The sequence below is a fragment of the Nansenia antarctica genome (genome assembly GCF_963989245.1).
Source record: "Nansenia antarctica genome assembly, chromosome: 13".
NCBI classification, from domain to species: Eukaryota; Metazoa; Chordata; class Actinopteri; order Argentiniformes; family Microstomatidae; genus Nansenia; species Nansenia antarctica.
In genome coordinates this window covers 29,577,426-29,590,579 of record NC_137683.1, presented here as the reverse complement: position 1 = coordinate 29,590,579, position 13,154 = coordinate 29,577,426, and the positions used below count along the sequence as shown (strand labels likewise).

Genomic DNA, 13,154 nt, shown 5'->3' with positions numbered 1-13,154 from the left:
TGCCGCCATCGGTGTGTGAACGGGTGAATGAGAGGCCATTGTGAAGCGCTTTGGAATAAGGCGCTATATAAGTCAGCCCATTTGGTGAGGATCTGCTGTGGTTCTATGGAGTTCTCCTGTGGTTCTATGGAGTTCTGCTGTGGTTCTATGGATTCCATTTACCATTATGATGTATCATGTGGTCTTCCAGGTCTTCCAAAAAGGGTCTTTAGGCTCCCTGATGTTGGCTGTCTCCCAGTGGAGCTGGTGTTGAACGTTGTCTCTCCTCTTGATCTCCCAAATCTGCCACAATATGCTGCGTTTCAAGTTGGAATGTGGCCTGGCTCGCACGGGAAAGGCTGTTTATTTTTGGGCAAAAGAACTGAGGAGAAAATGATGGGTGGGTGTGAAGGTGTTAGATCTCTGTCCTGTCAACGGTGGGGTGGTGGGGTGGTGGACCTTTGTGGTGTTAATGCTGAGGTTAGACTAGTATCCCTCTGTAGAGAAGGGAGTGGAGGTGAGCTCTCTGTCCTGATAGTCCTGCCTCCTCATCCTCTTCTATGGCGCTTACATTCTCCTGAGGCTGCAGTGTGTTTTTGACCTACACTGAGCCTCTGTGGCTCAGTTGGTAGAGTGTGGCTCTAACAACGCTTAGATTGTGGGTTCGATTCCTGCTGGGACCATATAAACTGAAAATGTATGCACTCACTGCAATGTAAGTCGCTTTGGATGAAAGCGTCAGCTAAATGGCATATATTATATTATATTATTAATTAATAGTAGAGGTCAGCATAATAACCAGGTAAAAAGTCTATTTAAAAACATGAATCCCTATAGATAGAACACCCACCTTTGACTAACTTTACATACAACTCAATAACAGTAATGGTTTACTGTCACTACGTTTATTCATGTCTAACTTATATATATATAAATCTAAATTATATTAAAAGAAGTAGAAGCCGCACACTCTAGTTCCAGATGCAAAAATGTGGTTTTAATGTGACAACGGTTTACGGTTTAAAACCACATGTTTGCATTTGGAACTAGAGCTAGAGTGTGCGGCTTCTACTTCTTTTAATAGTATTGTGTTCCGCCGCCAGCGCCTCGCCTACGTTTTCTGCGGTGTGCGTTCTCTTCTTTTCTAATTAACTTATAAATGAAGCAATAAAACTAACTAACCTTCTGGGCTGGCCATCCCAGAGCACCTTCCACCTCCGCTTGCATTCATCAACTGTGGAGAGAAATAATTAAATGTATTATAATAACATACTGAAAATGACCCTTTTTTTTCTTTCTTTCTTTCTTCCACAGGTTCCTGGGAACAGGGGAACACTTCACAAGCCTTGCCTTCCAATATCGACTTGGGAAGAGCACTGTTGCTGGCTGATTCTGTTCCCATGACCTGCAGGGCAGTTGAGAGGCACAATGACAGCAACTCATTTCCCTAGGCCAAATCAAGAGATGTGGAAATCCATTGCCTCAACATTTTGGTCCAAGTGGGACTTCCCAACCTGCCTAGGTGCCTTTGATGGCAAACATGTGACCATAGCAACCCCTAGAAGCCTGTTCTTCAACTACAACAAGAAGACGTTCTCCATTGTTCTTCATTTAAGCATTATACAACAGTTAGTTCCGACCAAGTAATTTGATTGGACAAGAGGCATTCCATGAGTTACGATATACAGTATAACAGCACTGGGACTTTTAATTATATGTATCACTCCGCCGCACATATGTTCTACTAAATGACCGTTAATTAGACTACATGTTTGTGTTCAGGTTACTAGGCAACCGTCCATTTGAAGTTGAGTTGCGGAACTATTTTTTATTTTATTTTTATGATTAAATAAACAAACAAATCATAATCTCTTGTCGCTTATTACTGTTAACTAATAAATGGCGCTGTAGAACTGTTGTATAAAAGCAATATCACACTCGAGGCCATGCTGATATACTGAATATCAGCACGGCTGTGATTCGGTCGTAGGTACGAGGCGGCTGCAGGCCTCGAGTGTGATATTGCTTTTATACAACAGTTCTACAGCGCAATTTATTAGTTAACAGTAATAAGTGACAACAGATTATGATTTATTTGTTTATTTAATCATTTATTTTTGGCTCCGTCAACAAAAAATAGTTCCGCAACTGGACTGTTGCCTAGTAACCTGAACACAAACATCTGCAGGCTAGCTACTTTGTATTAACGGTCATATCGGAGTGATACATATAGTTAAAAGTCCCAGTAGAATGGAATGCCTCTCGTCCAATCAAATTACTTGGTCGGAACTAACTGTTGTGGTGGTGGCGTGTTCTCAAACTCTGCATTCGGAAGAGGTCAGAGGAGGTCAACAGTTTGCACATATTGCACCATTTATAATTCATATAATGAATGAAATGTTGAACTATGTTAATAACACACATACTTCCATATAATAACAGATTGCATAAAAATAATTGGTGTGATCCTCTATCAACATTTACTGGATAAGACTTTGGCTTGGAAGGGGGGGCGTTTACATCTGAACTGAAAGTGAAACTGTGTGGGGGGATAGAAGGAGGGGGAGGTGGGTCACTCTCGTCTTTCGGTCATGACAGTGGAAAAAAAAATAAACAAGTATATTTTAAATAGCTCAAAGTATGCTACAGTAAGAAATAACATGTGTATGGCCTCTAAATATAGCCATAAAGACACAGCAGCTATGTATTCGCTCAAACATATAGGTTATCTGAGGTGAAAGACCACATGTCATACATCACAAATAAATAACACGTGTTGTTATATACACTTTCTGTTATGTATACCTTCTGCATCAACAGCTGAAGCAACTTCTTCCCATGCTTTCTCCTTTTTGCTTATGTCTTAATATAATGCATATTCTGAGGTTGACAGTTCTGGGTGTTTTCCGACCCAGTTTTTTAAATTCTCTTTCTCTCTAAGAGGGTCAGAGGGTGAGTGAGACTTGTTTAGACATGTCTCGACATGTCATATAAGCTAACTTGTGTACAGTTCTAATTTATTTGTATTTATATTTTTCAAACTGTCCATGCTTCCTTTTCCACTTAACATAATAATTATAATATATCAATAATATAATATAATTATAGCCTAGTGGGGTTTCTGCTATGACTACAGTATTTTTAATATGGCTTTTAATTTTAAACAGATAGTGTTGATTAAAATATCAGACATATTTGACAGATGTAGACATTGAAACGGTAGTGTATGTTACTGGTATGATGTCAACGGTCAGTTTTAAGGGTGCTGCACCAAGAGTGACGCGCCGTTTTGATCTGATCACAAAAGAGGCTGATGATTGAGATTATTTGTGAATTTATGGTTGATATTATAATAATAATAATAACTGAATATAGCGCATTTCCTGCAAACGTTGAAGTGCTCCAATCATTATATAATCATAATTTAATTATTTAGTCATTTAAAGGCAATATTAAAAAGATGGGTTTTTAGTCTTGACTTGAACATATTTACTGAGGTTGCATCCTTATGTGCATATTTCTCTGCTGCCAAGGAAAATACACCTGCAAGGTAAAACTATGCTGCTTCATGCCAACCTACTTCGCAGATGTGCTGCTTTTGCATTCGGTCTAGCATGTCTCACAGATCACCGTGAGGTGTTACAGAGATGACACGGTGTGGTGATGGCGTTGGTACAGTTTGGCTGTAATAAGTGTCCCGCCTGAGCTAACACTATACTTATTTTTTCACGACATTTACAGAATTCAGTTGCTGGGTTTCTAAATGGCACAAAATGGTGTGAACACTCAAAATAACTACTTCACGTCCATGCATAAAGGTGCAAAAAGGTGATCAGAAAGTTTGAGAAACTATATATTTTTCTTCCATAACAAGGAAAACAGACCAAAAAACCCCAAATCAATATAAACTCTAGTTTAATAGTTTTGTACAATAATAAATAGCCCATGTTAGTGGACCTATCTGTATGTAGTTGATTTTCAGTTTTATGCTGAAATGTTCCATTATTTGATGAAGTGATGACAAGTAATAGAGCTTTGGACTGATAACACTGACACACCTGCCCCAACCACATACAGTAGCTGTACTTATAGGATAATGCTAGAACTCCAAAGGATCTGAGGGAGAGAGAGAGAGGGATGAAGGGGAGGGGTGGATGAAGGGAGGGGTGGATGGAGGGAGGGAGGTTAGAAAGAGTGATGGAGCAAGGGAGGGAGGGATGGAGGGAGGGAGGGAGGGATGGAAGGAGGGAGGGAGGTTATAAGGAGTGATGAAGGGAGCTGTACGGCATTTGGAGACAAATCCATCAGGCTAGCATCAAGGTTATGAGTCTGTGTGATCTAGAATGTCATTGTCATTCTCTAGAATGTGATTCTGTGTTCTTTAGAATGTCAATTGTCTGAAGTCCCATTAATCGTATGAAGCAGGGTAATCTTCCTCAGTTAGCTCCCTTGCTCTAGACATCAAGGTCGTCATCAGGGTCCTCTTGGTCATAGTCGTCATTGGCATCAGGCTCGTACAGAATGCGTCCTGAACCAGGGCCTGGCTGAAGAATGGCTGACTTCCTAGAAGGACACATGAATGGGTTTTGATGATGAACACTTCATGCAAACACTCAACAACAACAGCAGCAGCAGCAGCAATCACAGCGGAAACCACTTGCAGTTAAAAGGCCTAACAGCCATGGGTGGGATTATTAAATCTCACTTCTCTCTACTGAAGACAAAGGGAAGCGCCAGTTTTTCTTTAGCTTTTCTCTCCGTCTCGGATAGCCGGAGGTTGAAGGTCAAGTTGGCTGTCGGGTCGACCTGAGATCACCAGAGAGAAACACACAATTACTTTGGGGAGATTTCCTCATCTGTTACAATGCTCCTTCAACTTGGAATGTACTTGAGAAAAAGTTGAAACTTCAAGCATGTTCATCCCACTCTCTGATTTTAAACTGTGTGTTACAGAGACTTTGAATTATACATGCGATACTAGGGGTGGGCATCGACGATCGATAATTGATCGATAAGGATCTTGGTCGATCACAAAATAAAACATTTGGTCGATCACAAAAAATTGACCAAATGTGATCGACCAAATGTTTTATTTTGTGATCGACCAAGATCCTTATCGATCAATTATCGATCAATTATCGATCGTCGATGCCCACCCCTATGCGATACATGTGCTTAGGTTATCTTTCTATAGCCTGTATCTGCTCCCTGTTTCTGTTGCTTGTTTGGTGTTATGTTATGTTGTACATTGTATGTTTTTATACTGTAGCTATGTGGTGTCTTTTTTAAACTAAGTGCTGCTTTTCTTGGCCAGGGCTCATTTGAAAAAGACGCTACTGTCTCGATATGACTACCCTGGTTAAATAAAGTATTAATAACAATAAACAACAAAAAATCCCAGGAATTTGAATGCTGTTGTCAGGAAGGATGCTGTTGTTGAATGCTGTGTTTCTTTACCTCAGTCTCGTCTGTGTCTGTCCGTGTGTGTCCTGGATGACTGGGTCTGCTCTGGACTGTCACTGTCAGGTCCTCCTTGATACTGAACATCACCTCCTTAAAAAACAAAACAAAAAAAACAATATTAAAACACACTTGTACTTTCTTCACAACCCGTAACGTTTCTGTATGCAACAGACCCTCAAAACTCAAAGGCTTTGGAGACCGTGCTTTTTCACGAGCTGCACCCCGCCTCTGGAACTCTCTCCCTCAACCACTCAAGAGACTCACTCTCCACTTTTATATCCCACCTCAAAACCTACCTGTTTTCCCATGCATACAACCTTCCCTACCCCTAACCATCTCCCCTAACCCTGCCACCCCCCCCCCCCCCCCTCGACATTGCTGTGTTAATTGTTCCCTGTGCCTGTTCGTTAACTCTGTGTTCTATGTGCTCATGTTATCTGTTGCTTGTTGTTTCTGTGTCTCCTGTTTTTCCCATATTGTCAGCGTCTTTGAGCCCCGGAAAAACGCTTTTGAATACAATGAATTATTATTATATTTGTACACACATCATCCTCCTCTTCCGGGTCACTGCAGAGAATCCTCATACTAAAAGGTTAACAACGTTGCGTACTTCCCCAGCTGTGAGTAAAATGATGGGCTGAACTCAGAACAGCTCTTAAACAGCACCTTACATCTTTCGTAATCTTGCCAGACTTGGAGCGTCTGGTCGTCCTGGCAACAGCTCTCCGTCCTTTGAGCCCTGGTACCACGGTGATAACCGAGGAAGCCAATTGGCATACGCTGCCCACGGTGCCACGCTGGTGCAGGTCTGAGTGCAGCAGGCCGAGCACAGTTCTCACAGCGCCCCCTAATGATCAGAGGAGAGATACTGAACTGTAGGGTCTCTCGCATTGATTCGATATCATGACATGTGGTGACGGTTTTTAAAAACAGAGTCAAAGCGTTGATGTCTGTGTTTTTAGGTATTATCCAGTATTGAAATGAAATAGATAACTGGGGGGTATTCCATCAATGTTGTTAAAGGCAAATCTAGGCTTATTTTGATAAGTCTCGCGAGATTTATCATAATAAGCCTAGTTTTTTTTTATTTATAAGTCTCGCAAGACTTATATTATACGAAATAAGCCTAGATTTTCCTTTAGCGACGTTGATGGAATACCCCCCTGGTTAATGCAGAGACTGAACAGCATAAACACCATCATGATGACATACCTTTCTTTAGTTCCTGAAGTCTCTGGCAGATTTCAGAGGGGTCGTGATGCCTGAGAACCCACGACAGAGAGTCGATGACGAGGGTCACCGGTTTGGGTTGAGGCGATAGTTTGAGGAGAGTGGTGATGTCCTCTGTGGTGAACTGTTGAACAGTGAAGGGTGAGTGTTGGGTCCAGCCCAGGGGGTCAGTGTATGCATTGTGAAAGTGCAGCCTAAATACAGAGTGACAAAAGTACAAAAAAGTTAGCTGTTTTCTCAAGAAATTCGTCCAGTTGACTTCAATCCAATAACTTTCACTACAGTTACCTTTGAATAGACGTTCTGTCCAGCCCATCTTGGAACTCCTCCTCACTGACTTCGAACCCCAGCACATGGACAACCTCCCCCCTTAACACAAGTTGTATTCCACTGTTAGCAAGATGCAATATTTAAAGTAATTGTAAATAATGAAATGTACCCATTGGCATGAATATGACAAAATACCTTCATGACACAATCATAAAGGACCTATTATTACCCAATTGTTTGTTTTGTTGTCATTTGAGAGGTTGAACAAATGTGGCATCAAGACATGTATTAAGTTACTCTGCTGTTGCATTTAGGCTAAGTAATGATATTGTATATCATTTAATGGTGTTGTAACTTATTGAGCACTAGAGATATTTCATAAATGCAATCATACTGTACCTGGTCAGAGCTGTGTTGATGAAGCTCTTCAAGAGGTGCCGACCTGAGTAACTCACAGAATCTGCAAAATGGAAAGGCTTACAGTTACTGATTCACACACATTGATGTCAGTGATTGTTAATGTTAGGCAGATAGACAACTTGGTGACCAGTAAGAGTATTTATTACCCTGTATTATAACCAATCCTCCTGCATCTGTCCCTTGCAGTATTTCCAACAACATGCTGGACAGAAAGCTTGGGGGACTAAGCTAGCCAGCTACAGTCTCGTTACCGCGTGTGATGTTTTCTTGTCCTGTCTTGTCCAAAACATCGATATTATTCCTCTATTAAACCTGACAAGATTTCCTCGACTGATTATGCTGCAAACATGCACACATCAACGTTTGTATTTAAACTAAGCGATGTCGCGAACACGCATTAGTACATCGCATGTTAGATTTAGGATTTAGGAATTCTCTAGCTCGTCCAGCTAGCTAGCTCGTGTCGGGCTCTAAAAAACTCCATGTCCCAGAAAACCTACGCTCAAACTATTATGGGTTAATGTAGTTCTACGAGTTTTAAAACCCAACCACGTCCCCTTAGGACTGCCCGGAGATTAAACTACATTTCCCAGAAAACGCTCAAAGAGATGTGCATGCACCGCGTTGTGGCCACCACCAGGGGGCTCTTCTTCTCTCTGCAGATCAGTTGACATCGCTGATGACTCGAGTGAGGCGCGCAACGCAGCGAACGACGCGGAGACGTTATTTTTTTTTAGTCGAACTAAACGTTGCTCCTGTTAGGGAAAGAAAACCACCAACTTTTAGCCAAAAAGTAAACCTAAAAAAGATACTTATGTGGTCGTAATATCGTTGGTTGAACGCTTACAGTTACTAACTAAACGGTGACTTAGCTCCTTTTAGTTTCCACTAAGTAGTTTGATTTTGCCTGGATTATTTTAGCTATGAGCCGCTAAGCTACAACGATGGCTATGCTAAGCTAAGTAGCCTAAAATCGCGTCATTTTTGAATTTTTTGATTTTATTTAGACTTATCAAGACAAAAGGGGGTCTTTTGTCCCCCCGGACATCGCTTGATCGCTTGTCTTTGGGGTAGAAGTGTGATCTGAAGAGGCGGACAGACCTCCACCTCCACCCTGGCTGGGGGGCTGCCGTCTCTGGCAGCCAAGCCGGGAGAGAAGCCCTAGTCGCTGGGCATCAACAACAACCACAGGGCCTCGCTGCTGAGGAGGCGACAATGCTGGAAATAATGTCTGAACACCAAGGTAATGTCACACATGTCAACCCCTGGCAACCCTGCGTCGTGAATAAGCCTCGATTTAGCTCCAGATCGTGTTGTTGATTTAGCAGAAATCCATCGGCGATGGTATGTATGTATGCTAGGTAGCAATGGTTGGTGGTTGTGAGGGAGCTAGCTAAACCGTGAATTAGCCTCGATTTACCTCCACAACTTGTGTTCTTGATGTTGTTGATTTAGCAGAAATACATCGGCGATGGTATGTATGTATGTAGGCTAGGTAGCAAGCAATCGTTGGTGGTTTGGGGGGGGCTAGCTACATCGAGCTAGCTCCTCCTGGCTGTGACTAGTCTAAACATATTTTTGCTTGCCACAAGCTCCAACCCCAGATAATACTGATGTGTTGTGCAAGTAAGCTAACGTGATCATGTCGAGTTGTGTCTGTGCCAAGCCAAATGCGTTTGGTTTTGTTGGGGGGGAAATCTGGGAGCAATGCTTCTTGTGATGATTGGTGTGTGTGGATGACCTAGCTAAGCTAATGTTACCCTACTAAACTTCGCTGCCAAACCAAACGCGAGCGATGCATGCATGGGCTCACGACGTTTGTAATACTTCTACTAGCTACTAGCCCCATCGTGATCATGCACTAAATCGGGGGGCAATGCTTCTTGTGGTGATCGGTGTGTGATGACCTAAGCTAAGCTAATGTTACCCTACTAACTTCCCTGCCAAACGCGAGCGATGCATGCATGGGGCTCACGGCATTTGTAATACTTCCACTAGCCAACTAGCCCCATCATGCATGCACATTGCACGCCATCGTGACTCTCTATCTTAACCACCCCGGTTAACCCAGGCGATTTGCTTTGTGGAGGATTACCATCATCCACAACCACTAGCTTGCTTTAGTGATCGTGTGTGTGTAATAATAATATCGATCGACCTGTTGCGGGGGTCCTAATTATGGAGATGATGGCAACATGCGGCGAGTGAAGTCAGTGAGTGAGAGTTAGCTGAGCCAGGCAGCCATTGTGTGTAGCTTAGGTTAAGCTACACGATGACCCACTGCAACATTATGCGATCTTATTTCTCCACAACCCATGGAGAACCAAGTCGATGGTTTATAAGAGTGCGTTATCGTTGTTTAGTTGATCGCAGTTTGTCGAGTTGAACAACTCGCTTAGCTTTTTTCTGCCGACCTGTTTTTCCCCCCCTAGATGGGTTTTTGCGGATGAGGTTTTGCCATCTGCGCTTGGCTTTTTTTGTGCGCTTACTTACTGATCTACTGATCGATCTCACGTCGGTAAATATCAAGTAAAGGACAGTGTGATTATTGCATTGTTGTAGTAACATGTCATCTCTCTCTCTCTCTCTCTTCGCAGATTCGTTATTGAAGTGCAAAACGGAGCCTCTGGTAAGCAGAAACTTCCGGTGTCACACCGTATTGCGTTCCGTCTCTCTCAGACCCAGTTGTTCCCCCGGTGTTGTACCACTTGCATGAGCATTACATTGTGAATGTTTTAATGCACAGAATCCCCTGTTGTTATTATTGTTTATGTGGGAGGGATGGTGTAGTGTACATCAAAGAATTAAGCACCAGAATTAGCCAAGAAAGGCTAGTTTTCATCCGTAGTCCCTGAACAGCTTAAAAGGAAAGACAGGCATTGGACAGTACATTGCATTACACATGGTTAGCGCTCATGGTTAACACATCAGCATTAAAACAAAAATCAATATACAGTTAATACAAGGCATCAGCATAAAAACATCATCGTAGAAACAATAAAGACATCAGCAGATGAGAGATGAATATGATCCATCGCAGGTGGAGTTAGGGACTGCTGCGTTGCTGCTGATTACTAACGAGACGTGATTTCTAACGCAAGTGATTTTCTTTCTTTCTTCCTTTAGCCGCCCGAGAGGAGAAAGAGGACTGTTGAAGATTTTAACAAGTTCTGCAACTTTGTCTTGGCGTATGCAGGCTACATCCCCAGTCCTAAAGAGGTAGGTTTATCTTGAGATATTCTGAGCCAAATAAAAGAAGCAGTTGCAGTGTTTTATCTCTGCTCCAAGAACTGCATTTCTTGTATGAAGTCTTGTATGATTATAATAATAATAACTTATAGTTATATGAGCTCTATGCATAAAGAGCTGTGTGTCCTGCAGTGTTCCTGACGTGTTTTCTCTCTCTCACACGATCCTCCGTAGGAAAGCACATGGTCCCCATCGTCCTCCAGCTCCCCACACAGCTCCGGCGCGTCAGTGGAGGGCGGGGGGGGCGGCGGCATGGGTGGCATCGGCGGCGTGGGGGGCAGCGGCTCGACGGGGCCCAGCTGGGGGGACGGCGGCTCGGACCTGCACACGATCCACACGTTCGTCAGGAAGGCGCGCGCCAACAAGGGCAAGAGCATGCGCCGCATGCACTCCGACAGCACGCTGCTGGACAAGATGCGCCTCAAAGACTCTCTGTACGACAGCCAGGCCGGCGGCAACAAGGCCGAGCGCAAGAAGGACAAGAAGCTGAAGAAGCTGTCCCTGGGCTCGGCCATGGGGGCCGACAGCGGCAGCAGCGGGGGGGAGAAGAGGGCGCGCATCAAGCGCAGCAAAAACCCCAAGCAGAACCCCAAAGCCCTGATGAAGAAGCTCAAGAGCTCGGCCACCCAAAGCGAAACAGACTCTGAGATGGGCCACGGGGGGGGGCACGCGGGGGAGGAGCGCTCGGCGGTCCGGGGGGAGGATATGATGACAGGGGGGGGCCACCACGGGGTCTCCGCCTCGCCGAGCATGCAGGGGCTGGGCGGCAAGATGCAGATGACGACGGAGGAGTCCGCCAGAGAGGCGGAGATGAGCTCGAGCGAGGGGGAGACCTGGATCGCAGACGAAGACATTATGGTGGAGTCAGGTGAGCAGCAGCAACGCCGTAATAACAACAACATGTGAATGAGGAAGGTCACAGTTGTCAAGTTGTTGAAAACGGGGGGTTTCCAACATGGCAACTTGTAAAAATGGGGGGTTTCCAACATGGCAACTATTCCATATTCAGTGTTTCCCCTACCACTTTTTTTAAATGCACCCAACCCGAATCTGGCGAGTGGCAAGCCCATGGGCTCGTTGGTAACATTAGTCCGCCAGTAGTCTCGCATAGCCAAACCTATCTCCACACTTCGCTTCGCGCTGGACACACTCGCGTACAAGATTGTGTGCGCGCGACGCGAGAGAGTTTTTGCAGGGTGAGATGTCTGCAGAAAGTAAGCAGGTTGAAACGTTAGCAAATATAATTGCTGAGTGTTCTAACAGAGCAAGTTGGTTCAAATTGGTCGTTATTATTGTGAGTAGAAAGTGTAAAATAGTGTCAAAGAACTAGCAAGCTAACTAGCTAGCTCAGAGGTGATTAGATGAGCTAGTCTGCTGCACACATGCCAGCTAAAGAGCTAACTGGATGCACTTTATTATTTTACTTAAAGGAGATATACAATCTTTCTTATTCTGCTAGAATTGGGCTTTATGGTAATACCATAATGGCATATTTACAGTACATGGACAGTGGATTGAAGCATTGGAAATGTCTGTTTTTATAGTTGGACATACGCTTTTTTTTTTAGGTGAGAGAGTAAAGTCAAAATGACATTATCTGACTGCATTGCCCACAGCAATCCAATATTCAATTATAATTAGGCCTATGTTATAAATTGATATGGATCAATTTATACCTCTTATTAGATTATAAATACTCTGGTTGTTATGTTTGCCTTTTGGTTGACTGCAAAAGAGGGAGAGAGGAGGATAGAGAGGGAGAGAAGGAGAGAGAGCAGGATGGTGCACCAGAGAGAGAGAGAGAGCAAGAACCAGGTGAGAAAGTGGACAAGTAGTCAAGACCACATAAGTAAGTAGCCTTGAGAACCGATGGTTCTCGAGCCTAACGGCCCATAGGGCAGGAGCCTATCTCCTGTGTTTGCGCCTCCTTGAGTTATAATAATAATAATAATAATAGTAATACATTAGACTAGTATAGCGCTTTTCTAGACACTCAAAGATGCTTTACAAACTGAAAAGATTGAGTAGTAATAATAAAAAGAAACCAAAATAAATAAAAGAAAGTATAGGGGCCTAATTATGAATGAATGAATGAATGGTCTTTATTGTCATTGATATAGTACAGGTACCAGACAACGAAATTTGGGAGGGGGGGCTCCCCTGGTGCTAGGAAAGAAAAACAACTTAAAAAAATATAAAAATGCTTCTAATTGATCGGAATCGCTGAGGTCTAAACTAGAGAGGTCCAGGTCTTAAACCACCCTGTCCTACCTTGACATGCCGTTATTAACTTTAACTCCTCCCCCTTTGCTCCACAGGTGACGACTCCTGGGACTTGATCACCTGTTACTGCGGGAAGCCGTTCGCCGGGCGGCCCATGATCGAGTGCAACCAGTGCGGCGTTTGGGTTCACCTCTCCTGCGCCAAGATCAAGAAGTCCAACGTCCCTGACATCTTTTACTGCCACAAGTGCAGGGACACGCGACGGTCGGGGGCCCACAAGAAAGACCCCTGAACAGGAGAGGGATGTGAAGGACAAACGA

General features: G+C 43.7%; 2 protein-coding genes across 2 annotated transcripts; one reads left to right on the top strand and one right to left on the bottom strand.

Annotated features, from left to right (window-relative positions):
* Nucleotides 1-4,433: 4,433 nt before the first annotated feature.
* elp5 (elongator acetyltransferase complex subunit 5) lies at nucleotides 4,434-7,628 on the bottom strand (the record flags this gene model as incomplete). Its single annotated transcript, XM_080543763.1, has 8 exons — nucleotides 7,509-7,628; nucleotides 7,342-7,402; nucleotides 6,961-7,041; nucleotides 6,655-6,866; nucleotides 6,114-6,289; nucleotides 5,437-5,532; nucleotides 4,685-4,785; nucleotides 4,434-4,542 (listed from the first exon to the last, which is right to left on the bottom strand). The coding sequence occupies exons 1-8, from the start codon at nucleotides 7,561-7,563 to the stop codon at nucleotides 4,434-4,436; spliced, it is 891 nt and encodes a 296-aa protein (XP_080399889.1). The 5' UTR covers nucleotides 7,564-7,628.
* Nucleotides 7,629-8,577: 949 nt separating this feature from the next.
* On the top strand, nucleotides 8,578-13,126 carry phf23b (PHD finger protein 23b; the record flags this gene model as incomplete). Its single annotated transcript, XM_080544271.1, has 5 exons — nucleotides 8,578-8,605; nucleotides 9,960-9,991; nucleotides 10,489-10,581; nucleotides 10,786-11,479; nucleotides 12,930-13,126. The coding sequence occupies 5 exons, from the start codon at nucleotides 8,578-8,580 to the stop codon at nucleotides 13,124-13,126; spliced, it is 1,044 nt and encodes a 347-aa protein (XP_080400397.1).
* Between the last annotated feature and the right edge of the window lie 28 nt (nucleotides 13,127-13,154).